The 22,889-nt window shown below is 40.9% G+C and overlaps 1 protein-coding gene across 1 annotated transcript in view; it reads right to left on the bottom strand.

Annotated features, from left to right (window-relative positions):
- The window catches only part of TTN (titin), a 241,322-nt gene that overhangs the window by 24,895 nt on the left and 193,538 nt on the right, over positions 1 to 22,889 (bottom strand). Inside the window, exons 260-271 of the mRNA XM_064453243.1 lie at positions 22,753 to 22,857; positions 22,065 to 22,262; positions 21,684 to 21,980; positions 20,967 to 21,554; positions 20,570 to 20,872; positions 3,356 to 20,458; positions 2,731 to 3,027; positions 2,040 to 2,627; positions 1,637 to 1,939; positions 1,211 to 1,507; positions 444 to 731; positions 57 to 356 (exon numbers count right to left, since the gene is read on the bottom strand). Of these exons, the coding sequence (XP_064309313.1) occupies positions 57 to 356; positions 444 to 731; positions 1,211 to 1,507; positions 1,637 to 1,939; positions 2,040 to 2,627; positions 2,731 to 3,027; positions 3,356 to 20,458; positions 20,570 to 20,872; positions 20,967 to 21,554; positions 21,684 to 21,980; positions 22,065 to 22,262; positions 22,753 to 22,857 (20,667 nt within the window). The remainder of the gene's footprint in view (positions 1 to 56; positions 357 to 443; positions 732 to 1,210; positions 1,508 to 1,636; positions 1,940 to 2,039; positions 2,628 to 2,730; positions 3,028 to 3,355; positions 20,459 to 20,569; positions 20,873 to 20,966; positions 21,555 to 21,683; positions 21,981 to 22,064; positions 22,263 to 22,752; positions 22,858 to 22,889) is intronic.

A 22,889-nucleotide genomic window follows, 5' to 3' on the forward strand; every position in this document is an offset into this window, starting at 1 on the left:
TACTTACAAATAATCACAGGGCAATTAAGTTATAAGTTATTTTATACGTTTCTTACCAAATGAATTTTTGGCTACAACGGGTTCAGACTCCAGTGAATCACCAACTCCAAACTTGTTCACACCACGGACACGGAACACATATTCATTTCCTTTGATGAGTTTTGTTGTAGTTATGATACACCCCTCCAGTTTTTCAGAAATTAAAGACCATACAACCCGACTTGTCTCCCGCTTTTCAACAACATAGTGTGTTACAGGTGCACCACCATCATCTGCTGGTGGCTCCCACATTATTGTAATCTTTTCAGCAGTGACTGTCTTAAACTGTATAGGTCCAGTTGGGGGTCCTGGCTTGTCTGTGGAAGGCAGAAGAAAGAAGATATTAAGTATTTATTTCTGAATTATTGCTTAGTAGCATAATACAGTTGTATCTCAGGACATACCAAGTATCTGTACTCTAACATGGGCTGATGCTGAACCCATGGCATTCTTCAGTTTTAATTCATACGTGCCACTGTTGAGTCGAGTTGCATCCTTGATGAGAATAGAAGCAAATTCTGTTGTGTTTTCAATAGACACTAGTGCACTGGTTTGTACCTCGTTGCCATTTTTGAACCATTCTATTGTGGGTATAGGCTTGCCCGAGATGCCTAGTTTTAGCTTAACAGAAGTTCCTGCTTTATATTTCACCACTTCTGTATATTCTGGTGGCACATCGATTTCAGGTGCACCTTAAGAAAAAATAAGTTAAAAACTTACTTATTTTGGACTTCTATTTAGCAAAAATAAAAATAATAGTACTTTATTTAATCTAATAGTTACAGGCATTTTATAAATACAGATCAAAGTAAAGATAGCATGTATAAGAAATCAAAGACCTAGAACAAGCTAGAACTAATCCTGGTTCTAGAGGCAGAAAGACCTTCAGGAAAAGGCAACCACGTGCATAAATATAACCCCTTTGGCCATGGGGCATGGGCAGACTTCTGTTACTCAGAGAATGAAGACATCATAAGACTTTAAAAATGCAGATACAGCCAAAGATGTTCATTACGATTGTACCCAAATAGCTCGCAGTCATTCAAGCTTATTGAATCAATCACTGTAAACTACCCTTCTGTATTTAAAATACTGTTTCTACAAAACAGTGCTTCCTTTAAGCTTCCTAGTACCACAAAATACTCTCAGTATATCATTGCAAAACACTTACCATATGTATCAACACATGTGATAGGACCTACAACATCTGAAGGATTACTAATGGAACCGACAGCATTCTTAGCAAAGACCCGGAATTCATACCGGGAATTCTGTGTCAGACCAGATACTGTGAACTGAGTCTCAATAACATTGGTGAAGCTAGCTTTTGTCCATCTGCCATCCGGAAGATCACGTTTTTCTACGATGTATCCAGTGATCTTGCTACCACCATCAAATGCTGGCTTCTGCCATGACAGAGTGATAGCAGTCTTGGAAATATCTGAGACACGAACATTTCTTGGTGGTTCTGCAGTAGGAAACATAAGAGTATTGCTAATGAATAACAGCTGTTTTGGATCTGCACAGGACAGAATATCACGGGGTGGGAAGCACAACTTGAATGGTTGGGTTTCTTTATTTTCTAGGGAATACATACCACAAGCATCAATTGCAAGGACTGGATCAGAAGGATGACTTGCTTTTCCAATGCCAGCTGCATTTTCTGCATAAACTCTAAATTCATATATAAGGCCAGCGCTGATGGTGGTGACTTTGAAGTGAGTTGTGCGAATGAGCATCTTGTTAGCCTTCTGCCATAATATGCTATTCCTGTCTTTCATTTCCAGGTGGTATCCAATGACTGCACTGCCACCGTTAGTGACTGGTTCATGCCATCCAACAGTAATACTCTCTCGGGTGACATTCGTAACCCATGGTGTGGAAGGAGGGCCGGGGGTAGCTGATGATGTCAAAAGACGTGATTAATTGTTAACAAAACTGTATTTTCAACATCAGAGCATTAAAACATTGACCTATAGTGTAAGAAGCATTTTACTTACTGTAAGGAAGCTTGACAACAACACACTGTGAGTCTATGTGATCGCTGATGCCAAAGCGATTCTCAGCTTTGATGCGGAATTGGTATTCTTCTCCTGTTGTGAGCTTCATAACTTTGATAACAGTTCTAGCAACAGTTGCAGACACTTCAGACCAAGCAGCAGTACTTGTTTCTCTTTTCAGTACAATATAGTTGGTAACCTGACTTCCACCATCATAAGCTGGTGGCTGCCACCTGAGCATTACACTCTCTTCAGTGATATCGCTAAGGACAACGGGACCAACAGGAGGACCCGGTCTATCCAGCACAACGATATTAACAAATGATTTTGTGGTGCCACTTGAGTTGGCAGCAGTAATGTCATATCTGCCAGCATCAGCAGCCACACTTTCTTTAAGGTTAATGATGAGACTTTCTGCAGTGGTTTCTGTGTGAAACCTCATGGTAGGTTTCAGTGGAACACCATCTCTAGACAATGTCACCTTTGGCACTGGTTTTCCAGAAACTGGAATTTCAACTTTCAGGTTTGATCCTGCTCGAATATATACAGTGTTATGCGGGAAGCCCTTCATGTCAATCTCGGGAGATTCTGAAAAAGAAAACATTTTCAAACCATTAAAAAATATTTTAGCTTTTTAAATATGAATTCAATTTAATGTGTATCAACTTTTCTCTCATGTCAGAATGCATACCTAAATGTTCTTTAACTGTAACAGGGAGTAGTATTTCCTTAGGATCACTTAAACCAGCTTGGTTTTCTGCAGACACCCTGAAGAAATAGTCAACATTCTCCTTAAGACCATGGACAACATGATGAGTTGTCTTTACAACTGCACACTTAACCCATTTTTGCTGTCCTTTCTCAAGAGCTTCGATGAGGTAGCTCACAATTCTGCTTCCACCATCATGTTCTGGTTTTAGCCATGAAAGAGAGACACTGTCCTTTGTGACATTTGTTACTCCAAGTTTTTCTGGTGGGCTGGGTTTTTCTGAGAAAAAAAGTGTAACAGATTAAGCTATATAGCAAGTATTTACTTTTTATATTAGCAATTACTCAGGAATGCCATCTGGAATGAGAAAATGCGTTTTTAAATGAATTTGTGTTTGTAAACATTTTAAGTAAAATACAAGCAAAATTTAAAATTCAAGCTGTTACTTAGCTTTTTCTCATTTGTAAAACCAAAGACATACCTACCATAAAATTATCTTTTTTTTACTGTAAACAGTTGTAAAGTTTTTTTATATTATTTTGAAGTAAACACCTAAAAGCACATATTGTTTTAAATATTAACAAATATTTTTCTTAGTAAAACATACCTGTTATTTTTGTTCCCTCCTTGGTCTCAGAAGGCACTCCAACACCATATTCATTTTCTCCAGAAACCCGGAAATAGTAAACGGCACCTTCTTGCAAGCTAGTCACTTTGTAGGACAGGCGATGACAATTGTTTGTCACAGTGACCCATGCTTTTTTGCTAGCTTCTCGTTTTTCAATAACATAGTTCTTTACAGGTGCTCCACCATCATTTTCAGGAACATCCCAAGATAACACAGCAGATTCTTTAGTTATGTCTTTTGCTGCAATATTAGATGGTGGGCCAGGAGTATCAAGAACTTTGACAATTAAAGTCAAAGTAGCAGTGTTCAGGATGTTTTGCAATGTTAATGTGTATTTTCCAGAATCGTTTCTTGTTGCTTTTTCAATAGTAAGAGATGTGCAATTATCTGAAGTGTCAATGCTTGCTCGTGTGCGGAGATCTGTGTCTGGTTTGTTCCACGTTACATTTGGAACTGGTTTGCCTCTGAAAGGAACAGTCATTGTGAATGATCCACCAGCCTTTACAATTAAAGTCTTCCGCATTTCACTGTCAATATCAAAGGCAGGTTCTTCCTCTCTTTCTTTTGCCACCTGAGGTTCTGAGACATCACTTGGTTCACTGACACCAATTTTATTAATGGATTTCACTCTAAAGACGTACTCAGAGCCTGATGCTAATCCGGTTATGGTGTATTCTGTACCTCTTAAGTTCTGAATAGCAGTTGTCCAGTCAGTTTCATCAGTTTTCTTGTATTCAACTGTGTACCCCGTTACTGGAGCACCTCCATCAAACAGTGGCTTTGTCCACCCAATTGTGATATTTGACCTTGTGGAATCCATAATCTTAGGTTTAGATGGGGGAGATGGCAAGAAGATTGGATCTTCTGCCCGAATCAATGGTGTGGTTTCACTTGGAAGACTGAGGCCAGCAGCATTTTCTGCATAAACCCGGAATTCATATTCACATCCTTCACGGAGACCAGATGATTTAACTCTTAAATCATAAACTGGCTTTTTGTTTACACGAATCCATCTTAGGCTAGTTTTCTCACGCCTTTCAATTACATAGCCAGAAATCTCATTGCCTCCATCAGACTCAGGTCTTGCCCAGCACAGAGTTATTGAATCTTTGCTCACACTGGTGATCTCTAAAGATGTAGGTGGACTTGGAATGGTAAATGGGTCTAGGGCTTTGACAGCATCACTTTCTAGAGGCTCACCAATGCCATATTTGTTAACTCCCATCACTCTGAAAATATACTCATTACCCTTCAGGAGCTTTGTCACTTTACAGGATGTTGTTCTAAGCTCTCCTTCACAAAGTGTCCATGCAATTCTGCTGGTCTCACGTTTTTCTACAATATAATAATCAATATCTGCACCTCCATTTTCTTGAGGGGGTCCCCATGATAAATGGCACTTTTCAGCAGTAAGGCCATTTATTTCTAGTGGGCCTGCAGGTGGGCCAGGTCTATCAAGTACTTTGCAATTAATTGCCAAAGACCTTGATCCTGCAACATTTTGTAATGTTAGTACATACTGTCCTGAATCACCCCGGATACAGTCCTTAATTGTTATTGCAGTAGTGTGATCTGTTGAGGCTATTTCAACTCTAGCTTTTCCTTCAAGCTCCTTGCCGTCCTTTGTCCATGAAATCACTGGTATTGGTCGTCCTGCAATATCAGCATTGACTTTAAACACTTCTCCAGCTTTCACAACTACATCCCTGAATTTGGCATCCATCATAATTCTTGGAGCCTCTACATCATCTTTTACAGTCACAGGTCCAGTTGATTCAGATGGCTGACTGAAAAGTCCAGCAGCATTCTTTGCAATCACACGGAATTCATATCGCTGGTCTTCTGTAAGTCCACTTACGTCAAAGTATGTTTCTTGCACATTAGTAAAATTACATTTTAGCCAACGACCATCCGGTATCTCTCTGCGTTCAATAATATATCCTGTTACTTTAGCTCCACCATCATATTCTGGTTTAGTCCATTTCAGAGAGACACATGTTCTTGTAATATTAGTAACTTCTGGTTGACCAGGAGGATCACAGGGATCTCTTGCAGCAACAGGTTCACATGATTTACTGCATTTGCCTATTCCAGCAACGTTTTCAGCATACACACGATATTCGTACAGCAGTCCTTCTTCAAGACCTGTAACTTTCATTTGTGTATCAGGTATAAGGCTCTTGTTGACTTTTGTCCAAAGAATGCTGCTTCTTTCTTTACGCTCCAAGTGATATCCTAGTACTCTGCTACCTCCATCATTAACCGGTACCTGCCAAGTTACAATCATGAAAACTTTAGTTGCGTGTGTCACATGAGGAGTTCCAGGTGGTCCTGGAGGCTTAAATGGATATTCTGCCACAACAGAAGGAGAATTAGTGTAAGTGCTTTTCCCATAGCGGTTTTCTGCACAAATCCGGAACTGATACTCAGAGCCAGTGGTGAGTCGAAGTACTTTAATTGATGTCCTTGCAACTGCTGCAGATACGACATCCCATGTTGTTGTGGTAGTTTCTCGCTTCTCCACAACGTAGTTGCTAATATGGCATCCACCATCATATGCAGGAGGTTTCCAAGACAGAGTTACACTATCAGCACTAACTTCATCAATATGCACATCAGTTGGTGGTCCTGGTCTGTCAAGGACAACTACAGTTAAGGAAGCTGTTGTTGATCCAGCAGTATTTGAAAGATGTAGTTCATAATGTCCCAAATCTTCATTTGAAGCTTCCTTGATGGACAGTGAGGTTGAAGTCTTTGATGTCTGAACATTTACCCTGGTTGTCTCTTTTAAGGGATTCCCATCCTTCTTCCAGTTAACGGTTGGAAGAGGTCGCCCTCTGAATGGCACATCAATCTTAAGATCATCTCCAGCTTTCACAGTGAATGTGTTGAAAAGAAGCTCAGCAGATGGCTGGATTTCAATATCTTTTGCAATGACTGGGACACCAAGTTCTCTTGGATCACTTTTTCCTTTTTCATTAACAGCAATCACTCTGAAACTGTACTCTTCTCCCATACTTAAGCCTGTTATTGTTGCTTCTAATGTTTTCACCTGTGTACATGCACTCCATTTTATACTTCCTTTAGTTTGCATTTCTACTATATAACCAGTAATTTTACTGCCACCATCACTCTCTGGCTTTTCCCATTTAATTGAAGCAGAGTTGCGAGTCACATCAACAAGAACGACCTTTGCAGGTGGAGAAGGTGGTTCAGAAACCTTAATTGGGTCAGGTGTTTCTGCTGGTAAGCCAACCCCATATTCATTTACAGCTAGAACACGGAAGTAGTAACTACATCCTTCTTGTAGTTGAGTAATCTTGAAGGAGTTCTTAGTGCAGTTGTTTGTAATTGTGGCATATGCCTTTCTCGTGGATTCTCGCTTTTCAACAACATAGTTGGTAATTTTAGCTCCACCATCAATAAGTGGCGGTTCCCATGCTAATGTTACAAAATCTTTTTTCACTTCTCTGATTGTTAGGTTTATAGGTGCACTAGGTGTATCAAGCACTCTGACATTAACAAAAGCTGATTTTTTACCACTGTTGTTCTCTAAAGTAAGATTATATCTACCACTATCAAATCTATTCACATTGTCAATGACCAGCATTGTGTAGGAACTGGTGACTTCAATCTGAGCTCGCTCACTAATTGTTCCTTCTGCTTTTTCCCATTTAACTTCAGGTTCTGGTCTTCCTTTGATGGTGACAAACAGGCGTAGTGTACCACTAGCACGTACAGTGACTACTTTTCTGAGATCTGCATCAAGTTCTATTTCAGGAGGTTCAATCTTGTCTGCTGCTATGACTGTACCAGGTATAGTAGCAGGTTCTCCTACTCCTTCTGAATTGATGGCACAGATTCGGAAGTTATACTCCTGGTTCTCTTTAAGTTTTGTTACAGTGAACTGTTTTGCTTGTAGGCCTGTTGGTGGAGTGCAGGTAGTCCATTCATCAGCAGCAGCTTCTTTTACTTCTACTACGTATCCCTTAACTGGAGCACCACCATCATAAATGGGCTTACTCCAGGCAAGGGAAACTGATGACCTGGAAGTGTCTGTAACTTTTGGATTGCTTGGTGGACCTGGTGGATATAATACATCACAAGCACGATATAAAATGGATGGCTCACTGGGTTCCCCTACCCCTGCAGCATTTTCAGCAGAAACTCTAAATTCATAGAAATGTCCATCGGTAAGACCCGTTACTCTGAATCGCAAGTCTGTCAGCCTTTTCTTATTGCATTTGGTCCACCGGATACCATCTTTATCTCGTTTTTCAAGTATGTAGCCTTCAATTTCAGCTCCCCCATCGTCTTCTGGGCGACCCCATGTTACCACCATAGAATCTTTTGTGATTGCTGAAACTTCAGGTGTTGAAGGAGGACCAGGGGGTTTGTATGGATTACGAGCCACAATTGGCTCAGACTCCAAAGGTTCTCCAGTTCCGTATTTGTTCACTGCCATTACACGGAAAATGTACTCGTTGCCAGCAAGGAGTCTGGTTACTTTGTGGTTAAGAGCCTGCACGTCTGTTGCTACTTGTGTCCATGAAAGCCTGCTTGTCTCTCTCTTCTCAATGATATAATGCGAGATACTAGAACCACCATCATGTAAAGGCGGAGCCCATGCCAAGTAGCATTTTTCTGCAGTGACACCTGTAACCTTCAAAGGTCCTTCTGGAGGTCCTGGCCTGTCAAGCACTTTTACAGTGATTGGTATAGATTTTGTGCCAGCAACATTCCTGAGGTTAAGGGTATAGTGACCTCCATCTACTCTTATACAGTCTTTGACAGTAAGAGTTGTTTTCTCTATGGTAGATTTAATTTCCATTCTTGCAGTTGCTTCTTCAAGGTCTTTACCATCTTTTGACCATGTAATGTCAGGAATAGGTTTGCCATGGATATCAGCTTCAAGAACGAAGGTTTCTCCAGCATGAACAACAATGACATCTTTGTATTTAGGATCCAGTGAAGCCCCTGGTGCTTCAATTTCATCTCTGGCAGTAATGGGCCCTGTACTTTCAGATGGTTCACTCAAGCAGCCTGCTGCATTTCTTGCTATTACTCTAAATTCATATCGTTGGTTTTCAACAAGACCACTTACTGTAAATTCTGTTTCTAACACATTTGTAAAGCTTGCTTTCATCCAGCGACCATCTGGTAGTTCTTTCTTTTCTACAATATATCCTGTTATTTTGCTTCCACCATCATATTCTGGTTTTTTCCACTTCAGCGTGATATTATTTCTTGTAACAACAATGGCTTCAGGGCGGCCAGGTGGGTCACAAGGATCTCGGGCAGCATACAATTCTGATACTTTGCTGACTTTGCCAATGCCAACAATGTTTTCAGCAGAAACTCTGAACTCATATTCAAGACCTTCTTCAAGGCCATCTGTTTTATATTTGGTGTCTGCAATGAGTGACTTGTTCTGTTTTGTCCAAAGGATGCTGTTCTTATCTTTACGTTCAAGATGGTAGCCAAGAACTTTGCTTCCTCCATCATTAACTGGTTCATGCCATTGTACGATCATATGGTCCTTGGAAGCTGCTGTTACAAATGGGGTTCCAGGTGGCCCAGGCACCTTGTAAGGGTATTGCACAACAACTGGCTTAGAATCCAATGGAGCGCTCTTCCCATATCTATTTTCAGCAGAAATCCTAAACTGATATTCAGAACCTGTTTTAAGTTTTGTTGCTTTGATAGTTGTTCTTGCAACAGTTGCTGACACGATGTTCCACGTGGTAGTGCTTGTGTCACGCTTTTCTACTATATAGTTGCTTATCTGACAGCCACCAGTATAATCAGGTGGATCCCATGATAAAACAACAAAGTCTGCGCTAACTTCATCAAAGCGGACAGGTCCTCGTGGTGGGCCAGGCTTTTCCAGTACAATTATGCTCAGGTGCTCTGTTGCTGTGCCTGCTGTGTTTGTTGCTGTTACTGTATATTTACCGAAATCTTCCTTGTTGCTTTCTTTAATATGTAAGATAGTTGATGTTGGTGTATCCTGAATATGTAATCTGGTTGTCTGTTTCAATGGCTGCTCATCTTTTGTCCAAGTAATAGTAGGTTTGGGTCTACCTATAAATGGTACTTCTACTTTCAGATCTTCTCCAGCCTGTACACTGTATGTATTAAACATCAGTTTGAAACTTGGCTCTATTGTCAAGTCTTTAGCTATCACAGGGATTCCAAGTGCTCTGGGATCACTTTTGCCTTTTTCATTGTAGGCAATCACATGAAACTGATACTCCTGTCCTGGACTCAAACCAGACACAACTGCATTGCATGTTTTGGTCTCACTAACAACACTCCATTTTTCTGTTCCTTTAGGCAGCATTTCAACAATGTATCCCAAAATTCTGCTACCTCCATCATGTTCAGGTTTTTCCCAGGTAAGTGATGCACTTCTCTGAGTCACATCGGTGAGTGTTACTTTCCCAGGAGGCAGAGGTGGCTCTGAGGCTTTGACAGCATCTGTGGTTTCAGCTGGAACACCAATTCCAAATTCATTTTCAGCCATAACTCTGAAGTAATAAATTGCTCCTTCTGTAAGATTTTCAACTTTAAAACTTGTCTTGCCACACTTAGCACTTACATTTGCAAATGCCTTCCTGGTTGACTCACGCTTGTCTATTACATAGTTCTTTACCTTTGCACCACCATCGATAATGGGTGGTTCCCAAGATAATACAGCAGAATCCTTCTTTATATCCTTTACCACTAAGTTTTGTGGTGGTCCTGGTGTGTCCAAGACTTTTACTGTAACAAATGCAGATTTAGAACCACTGCTGTTCTCCAACTTAAGAATGTACTTTCCAGCATCATTTCTATCACAGTTGTCAATTGAAAGTTGTGTGTAGTTCATGCCTTTATCAATCTGAACTTTTTCTGTGAATTCACCTTCTTCTCGAGACCACATGATGTCAGGTGTTGGTCGTCCCCTGAATGGTATATGAATCCTAGCAGACCCGCCAGCTCTAACCACAATCCCTTTCCTTAGCTCTGAATCAATATCAAGTTCTGGAGCTTCAAGTTTGTCTTCTGGTTTAATAGTACCAGGAACCGATGCAGCCTCTCCCACACCAACCTTGTTGAGGGCACACACTCGTAGTTTATATTCCTGATGTTCAGTAAGCTTTTTGATTTCAAATCGAGTGGCACGTACACCTGTCTGTGGAGTAACAAGGGACCATTCATCTTCATCTGCTTTACAGATTTCTACAATGTATCCCTGGATTTCACAACCACCATCATAAATAGGTTTACTCCAGCCAAGTGTAACTGAACTTTTGGTGGTATCCACCACATGAGCATTTGTAGGTGGGCCAGGCTTGAATATGGGGTCACAAGCTTTAAAGTAAGGAGAAACTTGGCTTGGCTCACCCACTCCAGCAGCATTTTCAGCAGAAACTCTGAATTCATATTCATGATCCTCTGTTAATCCTGTAACTCTTAATCGCAAATCTGTAATTCGGCGTTTATTGCATTTTATCCATCTGATGCCTGCTCGGTCTCTCTTTTCTACAATGTAACCTATGATTTCACTACCTCCATCACTATCTGGCCGGCTCCAGCAGACAGTCATAGAATCCTTTGTGATGTTGGTAATTTCCAAGGCCTTTGGTGGTCCAGGAACCACAAATGGATTTTTCATCATTACTGGCACAGATTCTAATGGTTCACCAACCCCATATTTGTTAACTGCCATAATACGGAAAACATATTCATTTCCTTCCAAAAGTTTTGTTACTTTCAGCATTGTAGGCAAAACCTCTGAGGCAACAACAGTCCATGCTAGGCGACTAGTTTCTCTCTTCTCTACAATGTAATGAGAAATATCACTGCCACCATCATGAAGAGGAGGAGCCCATGCCAATGAACATTTTTCAGCTGTAACTCCTGTTACTTGGACTGGGCCCTCTGGAGGTCCTGGCCTGTCCAGGACTTTTACATTTACTGGTACTGTCTTTGTTCCTGCAACATTAGAGGCCTCTAAAATGTACTGTCCACCATCAACTCTAATAGCATCTTTTACAATTATTAATGCACTGAAATCTGTGTTCTTTATTTCATATCTAGCAGTTTCCTCAAGCTCTTTATCTCCTTTGTACCACTTAATGGTTGGTAGTGGCTTTCCATGAACATCAGCCTCAAGTCTAAATGTTTCACCAGCACTTACAACAATTGTGTCTTTGTACTTTGGATCCATTGAAATTCGTGGAAGTTCAACTTCATCCCTTGCTGTTATTGGTCCCGTACTGTCAGAAGGTTTGCTTATTGCACCTGCAGCATTCTTTGCAATTACTCTAAATTCGTATCTTTGGTCTTCGGTAAGCCCTGTTACAGTGAACTGAGTTTCAATGATATTTGTGAAGCTTGCTTTCATCCAGCGACCATCTGGTAAGTCACGTTTCTCTACAATATAGCCAGTAATCTTACTTCCACCATCGTATTCTGGTTTGGTCCACTGTAGAGTAATAGAGCTTCTTTTTATTATTATAGCTTCTGGGCGACCTGGAGGATCACATGGGTCACGAGCTACATAGCACTCAGAAACTTTACTTGTTTTGCCCACACCAACAATATTTTCTGCAGAAACTCGAAACTCATATTCAATTCCTTCTTCAAGGTTAGTTGTCTTAAAACTTGTGTCCTGAATAATACTCTTGTTCACTTTAGCCCATAAAATGCTGTTTTTCTCCTTTCTCTCAAGATGGTAGCCCAACACTCTACTGCCACCATCATTTATTGGTTCATGCCACTGTACAACCATAGAGTCCTTTGTAACCGTTGTCACAAATGGTGTGCCAGGAGGTCCTGGTTCTTTGTAGGGGTACTGTGCTACAACTGGTGCAGATTCCAATGCAAAGCTCTGCCCATACCTATTCTCAGCAAATATTCTGAACTGGTATTCTGAACCAGTTTTCAGTTTAGTCACCTTTAGCGTAGTTCTTGCAACAGTAGCTGAAACTGTTTCCCATATAGTGGTTGTTGTATCTCTCTTGTGAACAATATAGTTGGTGATTTGGCAGCCGCCTGTGTACACTGGGGGATTCCATGATAGGGTAATACTTTCTGCACTTATTTCATCAAATTTCACAGGTCCTACTGGAGGGTCAGGTTTGTCTAGAGTTATAATCTGAACAGAGGCAGACTTTTGTCCAACAACATTAGCCACAGTGATTTCATAAGTGCCACTGTCCTCTTTGCTAGTTTCTTTAATATTCAATATAGTGAGATCAGTCAAATCGCTGACATTTACTCTTGTTGTCTGCCTTAATGGCTGGCCATCTTTTACCCAGGTAACAGTTGGTTTAGGACGACCTGCAATTGGTACTTCTACTTTCAGATCTTGTCCCACTTGGATACTATAACTGTGAAAAGCAGGTCTTACATCAGGTTCAATCACCAGGTCTTTGGCAACTACTGGAACTGCAAGTGCTCTAGGGTCACTCTTACCCTTTTCATTTACAGCCATTACTCTAAAAAGATATTCTTCCCCTTGAGTTAGGTTAGTAACAACTGCTTCAAGTGTTTTTACACGAGCACACTCTGACCACTTCTCACTACCCTTCACTTGCATTTCAACAATGTATTGTATGATTTTGCTGCCACCATCATGTTCAGGTTTTGCCCAGCTTAGTGAGACACTGTTTCTTGTGACATCATCCACTGTTATTTTCCCAGGAGGCTGTGGTACTTCAGCAACTTTAATTGGGTCACTGGTTTCTGCAGGGAGGCCAATTCCATATTCATTCTCAGCAGAGATTCTAAAGAAGTAATAACAGCCCTCCTGAAGTTGATCTACTTTCCATGAAGTCTTATGGCAGTTTGTTACAACAGCTGCATATGCCTTTCTTGTTGCTTCACGCTTTTCAATAATGTAATTCTTTATTTTTGCTCCACCATCCAAGAGAGGAGGCTCCCAAGAAAGTGAAACAGAGTCTTTAGTGATCTCTCTAATTTTTAAATTAACAGGTGCACTTGGGGTATCCAGTACTCTTACGCTGACAAAGGCAGACTTTGTTCCACTGCTGTTTTCTAAAGTCAGAGTGTACTTTCCAGTATCAAATCTGTTAACATTGTCTAGAACAAGGGAAGTAAAGCTGCTAGTGGTATCAATAACAGCTGCCTCTCTGATCTCACCATCCATTTTCCCCCATTTGACTTCAGGTGTTGGACGACCTCTGATGGGAACAAACAGTCTTAAGGAACCTCCTGCTCTCACATTTACAATCTTCCTTAATTCCATGTCAAGGTCAAGGTCTGGTGCCTCCATCTTTTCTTCCACAATAACAGAACCAGGAACATCTGCATGGTCTCCAACTCCTGCTTTATTAACTGCACATATGCGGAATTTGTATTCATGTTTTTCCACTAATTTTTCTACTTCCATGTGAGTATTCTTAATTCCAGTTGGAGGGGTACAAATTGCCCATTCACCATCACTTACATCACATTTTTCCACAATGTATCCCTGAATTTCAGACCCACCATCATAGATAGGTTTACCCCATGAAAGGAAAACTGAAGATCTTGTAACATCCACAACTTTAGGATTATTGGGTGGACCTGGCTTGTAAATAGGATCACACGCTTTGTAGTAAGCGGATGGTGGGCTTGGTTCACTAAGACCAGCAGCATTTTCAGCTGAAACTCTGTACTCATAATCATGATTTTCTATAAGCCCGGTCACTCTGTATCGCAGTTCACTTATCAGGCGTTTGTTGCATCTTGTCCAGCGAATACCTTCCTTATCTCGTTTTTCAAGGATGTAGCCCAGGATTTCACTACCACCATCTGAGGCTGGCCTTTCCCATACAACTATCATAGAATCCTTGGTGATGGCTGTGACTTCTGGTGCCCTTGGTGGAAGTGGCACTACAAATGGGTTCTTTGCGAGTACTGGTTCAGACTCAAGAGGTTCACCAACTCCATATTTATTTACTGCCATGATGCGGAAAACATATTCATTTCCTTCTAAAAGTTTGGTAACTTTACAGTTTAGGGTTTGCACATTTGAATCAACGACTGTCCACACCAAGCGACTGGTTTCCCTTTTTTCTACAACATAGTGCGAAATATCGCTACCACCATCTTGTAGCGGAGGTTTCCATGACAGCATGCACTTTTCAGCAGTAACGCCTGTAATCTCAACAGGTCCTTCTGGTGGTCCCGGTCTATCAAGAACTTTGACGTTAACAGGAACTTTCTTCTCACCTGCAACATTCTTTGCCAGTAGTACATACTGACCACTGTCAACTCTAATGGCTTCCTTCACACTAAGGCTTGTTGCAAAGTCAGTACTTTTTATTTCCATACGAGCAGTGTTTGTCAGCTCACGATCACCTTTTAACCACTGAATGGAAGGTATTGGTTTGCCACGAACATCAGCGTCAAGCTTGAATGACTCACCAGCATGAACTACAACAGTGTCTTTGTACTTTGGATCCATACTTATATGAGGTGGTTCTACTTCATCTCTTGCTGTAATTGCCCCTGAGCTCTCAGATGGTTCACTGAAAACACCTGCAGCATTTCGCGCTATAACACGGAACTCATATCTCTGGTTTTCAACTAGACCAGTTACTTCAAATTGGGTATCAATGACATTTGTAAAGCTTGCTTTCATCCAACGACCATCAGGTAGCTCCTTCTTTTCAACAACATAGCCTGTGATCTTACTTCCACCATCATATACAGGTTTCTTCCACTGAAGTGTTACTGAGCTTCTTGTGACAATCACAGGTTCTGGACGACCTGGTGGGTCACATGGGTCATATGCAGTATAGCATTCAGATGCTTTACTTGCCTTTCCAATGCCCACTATGTTTTCTGCATAAACTCTGAACTCATATTCAAGACCTTCCTCAAGGCCAGTTGTCTTAAATTTGGTATCTGGAATAGGTGTTTTATTCAATTTAGCCCACAGAATGCTGTTTCTTTCTTTGCGCTCCAAGTGATACCCAATTATCTTGCTACCACCATCATTGACTGGTTCATTCCATTGAACCACCATGCTGTCTTTTGAGACTTTTGTTACAAAAGGTGTTCCAGGTGGACCAGGAACTTTAAATGGGTACTGGGCTATGATTGACTCTGAAGTGAGATAGGTACTCTTCCCATACCTGTTCTCAGCTGCGATTCTGAACTGATATTCAGAGCCAGTCTTTAAGCGACATGCTTTTATAGTTGTTCTTGCAACCGTAGCTGACACAATCTGCCAAGTGGTGGTGGAAGTGTCTCTTTTTTCTACAATGTAATTATTGATAGAGCTACCACCATCATACTTGGGTGGTTCCCAAGAAATGGTAATACTGTCTGCTGTTACTTCATCTACTTTTACTGGTCCAGTTGGAGGTCCTGGTTTGTCAAGGACAACAATATTTAGGGTCTCGGCTGCTTCACCTGCAGAGTTTGTAAGTTTAACTAAATATGTCCCCACATCTTCTCTGCATGCTTCTTTTATTGTTAACACGGTGTTATTTTCTGAACTTTCAGCATTTACTCTTGTGGTCTGCTTCAATGCCACGTTATCTTTATGCCAAAACACTGCTGGTTTGGGTCGACCAACAAAAGGAACGTCAATCTTTAAGTCCTCTCCTGCTAGAACACTGAAAGTGGTAAACAGTAGTTTGAAAGCTGGTGGAATCACAAGATCTTTTGCAACAACTGGTATACCCAGCTGGCGAGGATCACTGATACCTTTCTCATTCTGAGCTGAAACACGGAAGGTGTATTCTTCACCTTGGATCAATCCTGTGATAGTGGCTTCGGTAACTTTTACTGTAGCACAAGTTGACCACTTTTCACTGCCTTTGCTTTGCATTTCTACAATGTAGCCCAGAATTCTGCTACCGCCATCATGTTCAGGTTTTTCCCAAGATAAGGATACGCTATTTCTTGTCACATCCAACAAAGTTATTTTCCCTGGTGGAAGTGGTCTCTCTGATACTTTTACTGATTCTGAAGTTTCAACTGGAAGGCCTATTCCATACTCATTTTCAGCTAGGACTCTGAAGTAATAGTTGCAGCCTTCTTGCAGTGAATCAACTTTCCAGCTGGTCTTGTGGCAATTTGCATTAACAGTTGAATAAGCTTTTCTTGTTGATTCTCGCTTTTCAACAATGTAATTTTTTATTTTAGAGCCACCATCTATGAGAGGAGGCTCCCATGTGAGTGTAACTGATGATTTTGTAACTTCTTTTATTTTCAAATCCTGAGGTGCCCCTGGGGTGTCAAGAACTCTGACATTCACAAATGCTGACTTACTACCTGAGCTGTTTTCAATTGTCAGTATGTATTTGCCACTATCAAATCTATTTACGTTTTCTACAATAAGTAGAGTATAAGAGCTTGTTGATTCAATGCTTGCTCTATCCAAAGATTCCCCATGTTCTCGTGTCCATTTCACCTCAGGTGCTGGCCTTCCTTTAATTGGGACAAAAAGCCTTAGAGTACAGCAGGCTCTAATAGTGACAACTTTACGTAGTTCTGCATCAAGTTCAATCTCTGGAGGTAGCATTCTTTCTTCAGCTTTTGGAGTCCCTGGAACAAGAGCAGGTTCTCCAAGACCTTCAGAGTTCATAGCATATATCCGTATTTTATACTCTTGATTTTCTTTCAGGTCAGTGATGGTAAAAGAAGTGGCTTTTAGACCTATTGGTGGAGTTACAATCTTCCACTCATCTTCTTCAGGTAGTGCGATCTCAACCATGTAACCTGTGATTTCTGAACCACCATCATATATTGGTTTATTCCACGCTATTGTAATTGAGGACTTGCTGCTATCCAAAACACGAGGATTACCTGGGGGACCAGGCTTAAATACAGTATCACAGGCTTTATAGAATGGACTGGTTGGGCTTGGCTCACTGACTCCAGCAGCATTTTCAGCCATGACTCTGTATTCATATTCATGGCCTTCTGTCAGTCCAGACACTTTATAACGTAAGTCAGTAACAACCCTTTTGTTACATTTCACCCATCGTAGACCAGCCCTATCTCGACGTTCCACAATATAGTTAGTTATTGGGCTCCCACCATCAGAATCAGGATGGCCCCAACAGACAATCATAGAATCTTTTGTAATTGCTGTAACTTCAGGTGTTTTAGGTGGATCAGGTGGCACATATGGATTTACTGCAAGAACTGGCTCTGATTCCAGAGGCTCACCAACTCCATATTTGTTAACAGCCATCACACGGAAGACGTACTCATTGCCCTTCAACAGCTTAGTAACCTTCAGTTTAGTTAATGGAACTTCTGTGGCTACGGCTGTCCATGCCAATCTACTAGTTTCACGCTTTTCAACCACATAATGGTCAATCTTTGCTCCTCCATCATCCAGTGGAGGGAGCCATGACAGCACACATTTTTCTGCAGTGACTTCAGACACAGCCAAAGGCCCTTCTGGGGGACCAGGTCTATCAAGAACTTTAACATTGAAGATATGCTTGGCAAAGCCACCAGGATTTGTTGCAGTAAGTGTATAGGCACCACCGTCTCTTCTTGAAGAATCTTTATTGATAAGAACAGTAGAGAAATCTGCTATTTTGATTTCTAATTTTGCTGTGTCTTCAAGTTCTTTTTCTCCTTTTGTCCATGTCATAGTTGGTGGAGGGCGACCCGAAACATCAGCCTCAAGTTTGAAAACTTCACCTGCTTTCAGCACTAAGGTGTCTTTGTATTTAGCATCCACCCTAATCTTTGGTGCTTCAATGTCATCTCTACAAGTTATTGCATCTGATGGCTCAGAGGGCTGACTAACAGCCCCACCAGCATTCCTAGCAATCACGCGGAATTCATAGGCAGCATCTTCTGTCAAACCACTTACAGTGAATTCAGTCTCTAGTATATTGCTGAAATTAGCCTTCAGCCAACGGCCATTAGGAAGGTCTCTTTTTTCAACGGTGTAGCCAGTTATCTTAAAACCTCCATTATATTCTGGTTTAGTCCACTTCAGTGTAACTGCATGTCTTGTAATGTTCAGAGGTATCGGCTTACCAGGTGGATCTATTGGGTCTAGGGCAAACACAGGCTCAGATGGTTTGCTTGGCTTACTCTTCCCAGCCAGATTTTCTGCTATAACACGGAATTCATATGCAATGCCATCAGTAAGTCCAGTTGATTTAAAGATATTGCCTGATACCAGCATTTTACTTACAGTCTGCCAAAGAATGCTATTTCGTTCTTTTCTTTCAACATGATATCCCAGAATTGGGCTTCCACCATCAGTAACTGGCTCATTCCAGCTAATAGTCATGGTTTCTTTGGTGACTGCAATCACCTGAGGAGTGCCAGGAGGCCCAGGTACCTTAAATGGGTAGTTGGCAACAACAGACTCTGAAGTAATGGCTGGACCAATTCCATATCTGTTTTGAGCTTTAACACGGAACTGATACTCAACTCCAGTAGTAAGACGAGTGGCTTTAAATGTAGTACGTATCACTGTGGTTGCCAATTCAGTCCATGTGGTACTGTCAGTTTGACGCATTTCTACAACATAGTTACTTATTGGTACACCACCATCATTCAAAGGAGGCTCCCACGAGAATGTTAAAAAGTCGGATGAAATTTCATCAAATTTGATTGGTCCAGTGGGAGGTCCAGGTATGTCATGAACTTGGACTGTGATTACTTCACTAACTTCTCCAACAATATTTTTAGCTGACAGTGGATATTGACCACTATCACTTCGTTTACATTCATTGATGGTTAGTATGGTTGCAGTTGCAGTATTTTCATAATTTACCCTTTGTGTTTGCTTAAGTATCTGGTCTTCTTTCTTCCAAGTCACAGTAGGCCTTGGACGACCAAGCACGGGAATTTCAATCTTGATATTGTCACCAGCTTTGGCAATGACTGTTTTCTGGTAGATACCACGGAGGTCAAACTCTGGTAGCATTGTTTGCTCCTTGATAATAACTGGCCTGCTTTCTCTTGGGGCACTTCTTCCAGCACTGTTAACTGCCATAACCTGGAAAGTATACTCTTCATTTTCAGTTAAATTCTTTACTACACAGTCCAGTGTTTTTACAGTGGTGATGTGTGCCCACTGGTTGGTTCCTTTTCTCTGTGCTTCAATTACATATCCAGTGATCTTGCTGCCACCATCATGTTCTGGTTTTGGCCAAGCCAGGCTAACTGAGTTCCGTGTTACATCCATAATATTAAGGCTTTCAGGTGGGGATGGTGCCTCAGAAGCTCTTACTGGTTCTGCAGTTTCAGCTGGTTCACCAATACCGTACTCATTTTCGGCCAGCACTCTGAAATAGTATTCACACCCCTCAGCCAAATTAGGAATCCTGAAGGAACACTTCTGGCAGTTGGTTGTAACTGTTGAATATGCCTTCCGAGTCGATTCACGTTTCTCAACAATATAATTTGTTATACGTGAACCGCCATCTATCAGAGGCATATCCCATTGGAGGGTGATGCTGTCTTTGGTTATTTCTCTAGGCTTAAGGTTTATTGGTGGACCTGGTGTATCCAAGACCTTTACATTTACAAAGCCAGTCTTCTTACCAGCAGCGTTTTCAAGAGTCATTACGTATTTTCCTGCATCATATCTGGTGCACTCTGTGACAATCAAGAGTGTAAAAGAGTCTGTATTTTCAATACTGGCACGTCCTTTGAGTGAAACATCATCTTTTGTCCATGTAACTTCTGGAGTTGGACGTCCTTTAATTGGCACAAAAATCCGAATAGTTAATCCAGCTCTAACAACAAGTGTTCTTCTTAGCTCAGCATCTAATTCAAAGTCAGGAATCTCTTCCCGGTCTTTGATTTCCACACTTGGAATTATTGCTGGTTCACCAACACCTGCAGCATTCATGGCAGAGATTCTAAAATTGTATTTGGCTCCTGTCTGCAGATGAGCAGCAACAAACTGAGTGATTCTTAAAGCGGTCCCTGTCGTGTCTTTTACCCATTCTTCTTCTCCTTCTTTTTGATGTTCTACTATATAGCCAATGATGTCAAGACCACCGTCATAGTGAGGCTTGCCCCAGGCTAAAGATGCACTGGTCTTTGTAGTATCAGTCACTCTTGGATTTGCAGGTGGACCTGGTGGGTCTGAAAAGTGAGGAAGAGATAAAACGTTACATTACAGAGGAAGTCATGCTGTCTGAATGTGCTCTCTGCCCATCCCACCCACCCTGAAGAAAGAAAAGGCATGATACTAACATGTAACATCCTTGCATATGACTGAATTTGAAGCATCACTTGGTGGTCCAACTCCTGCTCTATTTTCTGCACTGACACGGAATTCATATTCATTTCCTTCCAGGAGACCAGTTACTTTGCATCTAAGATCTGAAACTGGTTTCTTTGTTGCTCTGACCCATCTTAAACCTTTCTTTTCTCTTCGCTCCACATAGTAACCTGTGATTTCACTTCCACCATCATCTACTGGTCTTTTCCAGGTAACTGTGACAGTATTTTTAGTCACATTTGTTACTTCTGGTTTTCCAGGAGGGCCTGGGGGACCTGATAAGGAAGAAAAAAGTACAGTTAAACTAAAAATCAAGTCTTCAGAGATTAATAAAAAACACACTGGAACTTCTCAGCTTATTCTACGTACCAAATCTATCCACCATTTTAACTGGTTCTGATTGTACTGGTTCACCCTTGCCATATTGATTTACTGCTGACACGCGGAAAACATATTCATTTCCTTGAATGAGCTTGCTAACAACGTGCCTACAGCTTTCAATATTTTCAGCAACCAATGTCCAAAGCAGTCGGCTAGTTTCTCTCTTTTCAAGAACATATGATTTGACTGGTGATCCACCATCTTCTGCAGGAGGTGACCATGTAAGAGTCGCTTTTTCTGCTGAAACATTGCTGACCTCAATAGGCCCTGGAGGTCCTGGAACATCTAAAACTTTCACATTTATGCTTTCCTGCTTAGTGCCAAAAGGATTGGTTGCAGTGATTGTGTATTCCCCAGAATCTTTTCTGGCTGCATATTTAACAGTTAGAGTAGAAGAAGTTGGTGTGGTTTCAATGTGCACAAGCTCTGAAGGTCTAAAATCTTTTCCAGCTTTTGACCATGCTGAAGTTGGAGGTGGTTTGCCACGGATACTAATAGCAGACACTGTAATGGTTTCTCCTGCTTTTACTGTTAAACCTTCCTTCAAAGTAGGATCGATAACAATGCTTGGTGCCTCTGTCAAAACAAATAAACAAACAAACAAACCTAATTGTTAAAACAAGAACATAGCAGAAAAAAAAAATAAAGAGGATTTGCTATTAATTATTCAAATAAAATTCTACATTTTTAATGCCATCTACATACCATACTCATCCTTGCATATTATGGTTCCTGTGGATTCAGATGGAGGACTGATAGCTCCAGCAGTGTTCTTTGCTCTAATTCTGAACTCATATTTGGAGCCTTCAGTGAGGTCAGTTACAGTAAATGCACAGTCTGGAACATTCACATGATTAGCTTTTGTCCAAGCCTTTGAGGGTAAATCACGCTTTTCAACAATATAACCAGTTAACTTATGTCCACCATCATATTTTGGTTCTGTCCAAATGAGTGTTACTGAGTTCCTAGTTACATTGATAACTTCAGGTTTCCCAGGGGGATCTAGAAGAAAAAAAAATAAATAGTGGTCAAACAAAAGTTATTTCAAATTTCAGAATTTTCCTTTTTATTCTCCTGATGACTTACCAATAGGATCAAGTGCCACAACTGGTTCAGATGGCAGGCTTGGTTTACCTACTCCAGCCATATTGATTGCCATTACTCTAAATTCATATTCCAGACCTTCAGTTAACCCTGTCACTCTGAAATCTTTCATTCTAATTGGTGTTTTATTTGCTCTCTTCCACAGAAGACTATTTCTTTCTTTGACTTCAATGTGATAACCTAGAAGATAAATGGTGAGATGAAAATATGAGGGGTTTTCTAGAAATCTTAATTTCTCATAGCATTGTGAAACATCTTACTGCCCATATGGCATGTCACAGGCATTGTGCAAGAGGAACACTGAAAGCCAGATTAAGAAATGGATGTAGACCTACATTACAGATATGTGTAATTGCAATGACGAGATGTTTGTAAATGTAAATTGCTAATTTTGTGGACCCAAGTAATGTAACATATAGCTGAGTTTGGTTTTCTTTCTTTAGATTTTTTGGCTCTGTGCAAAAATACTGTTTCTCAGTTAGTCTTTTCCAAATCTTTTAAGTTATTTTTTTAAAAAGAATTCATAATAAATAGTAGGAAGTAAAACAGTGAAATCAATTATTCAATCTCTCAGTCTAAAGCATAAACACCTGATAGTTTTATTTTACCCTTTGACAGAGAAAAAGAACTATTAACTGAAATACTAGGAAGGCTACTTTTGGGGGTATACCTGTGATTGGTGAGCCTCCAGTTCTCCTGGGATCAGTCCAAGTTAAAGCTACAGATTCATGCCGAACATCAACAATGTTGGGAGGTGGAGGAGCATCTGGCACATCTAAACAATACAAAAAAAATGCAGTAACATTA

Source organism: Phalacrocorax carbo, chromosome 5 (genome assembly GCF_963921805.1).
Source record: "Phalacrocorax carbo chromosome 5, bPhaCar2.1, whole genome shotgun sequence".
Classification (NCBI taxonomy): domain Eukaryota; kingdom Metazoa; phylum Chordata; class Aves; order Suliformes; family Phalacrocoracidae; genus Phalacrocorax; species Phalacrocorax carbo.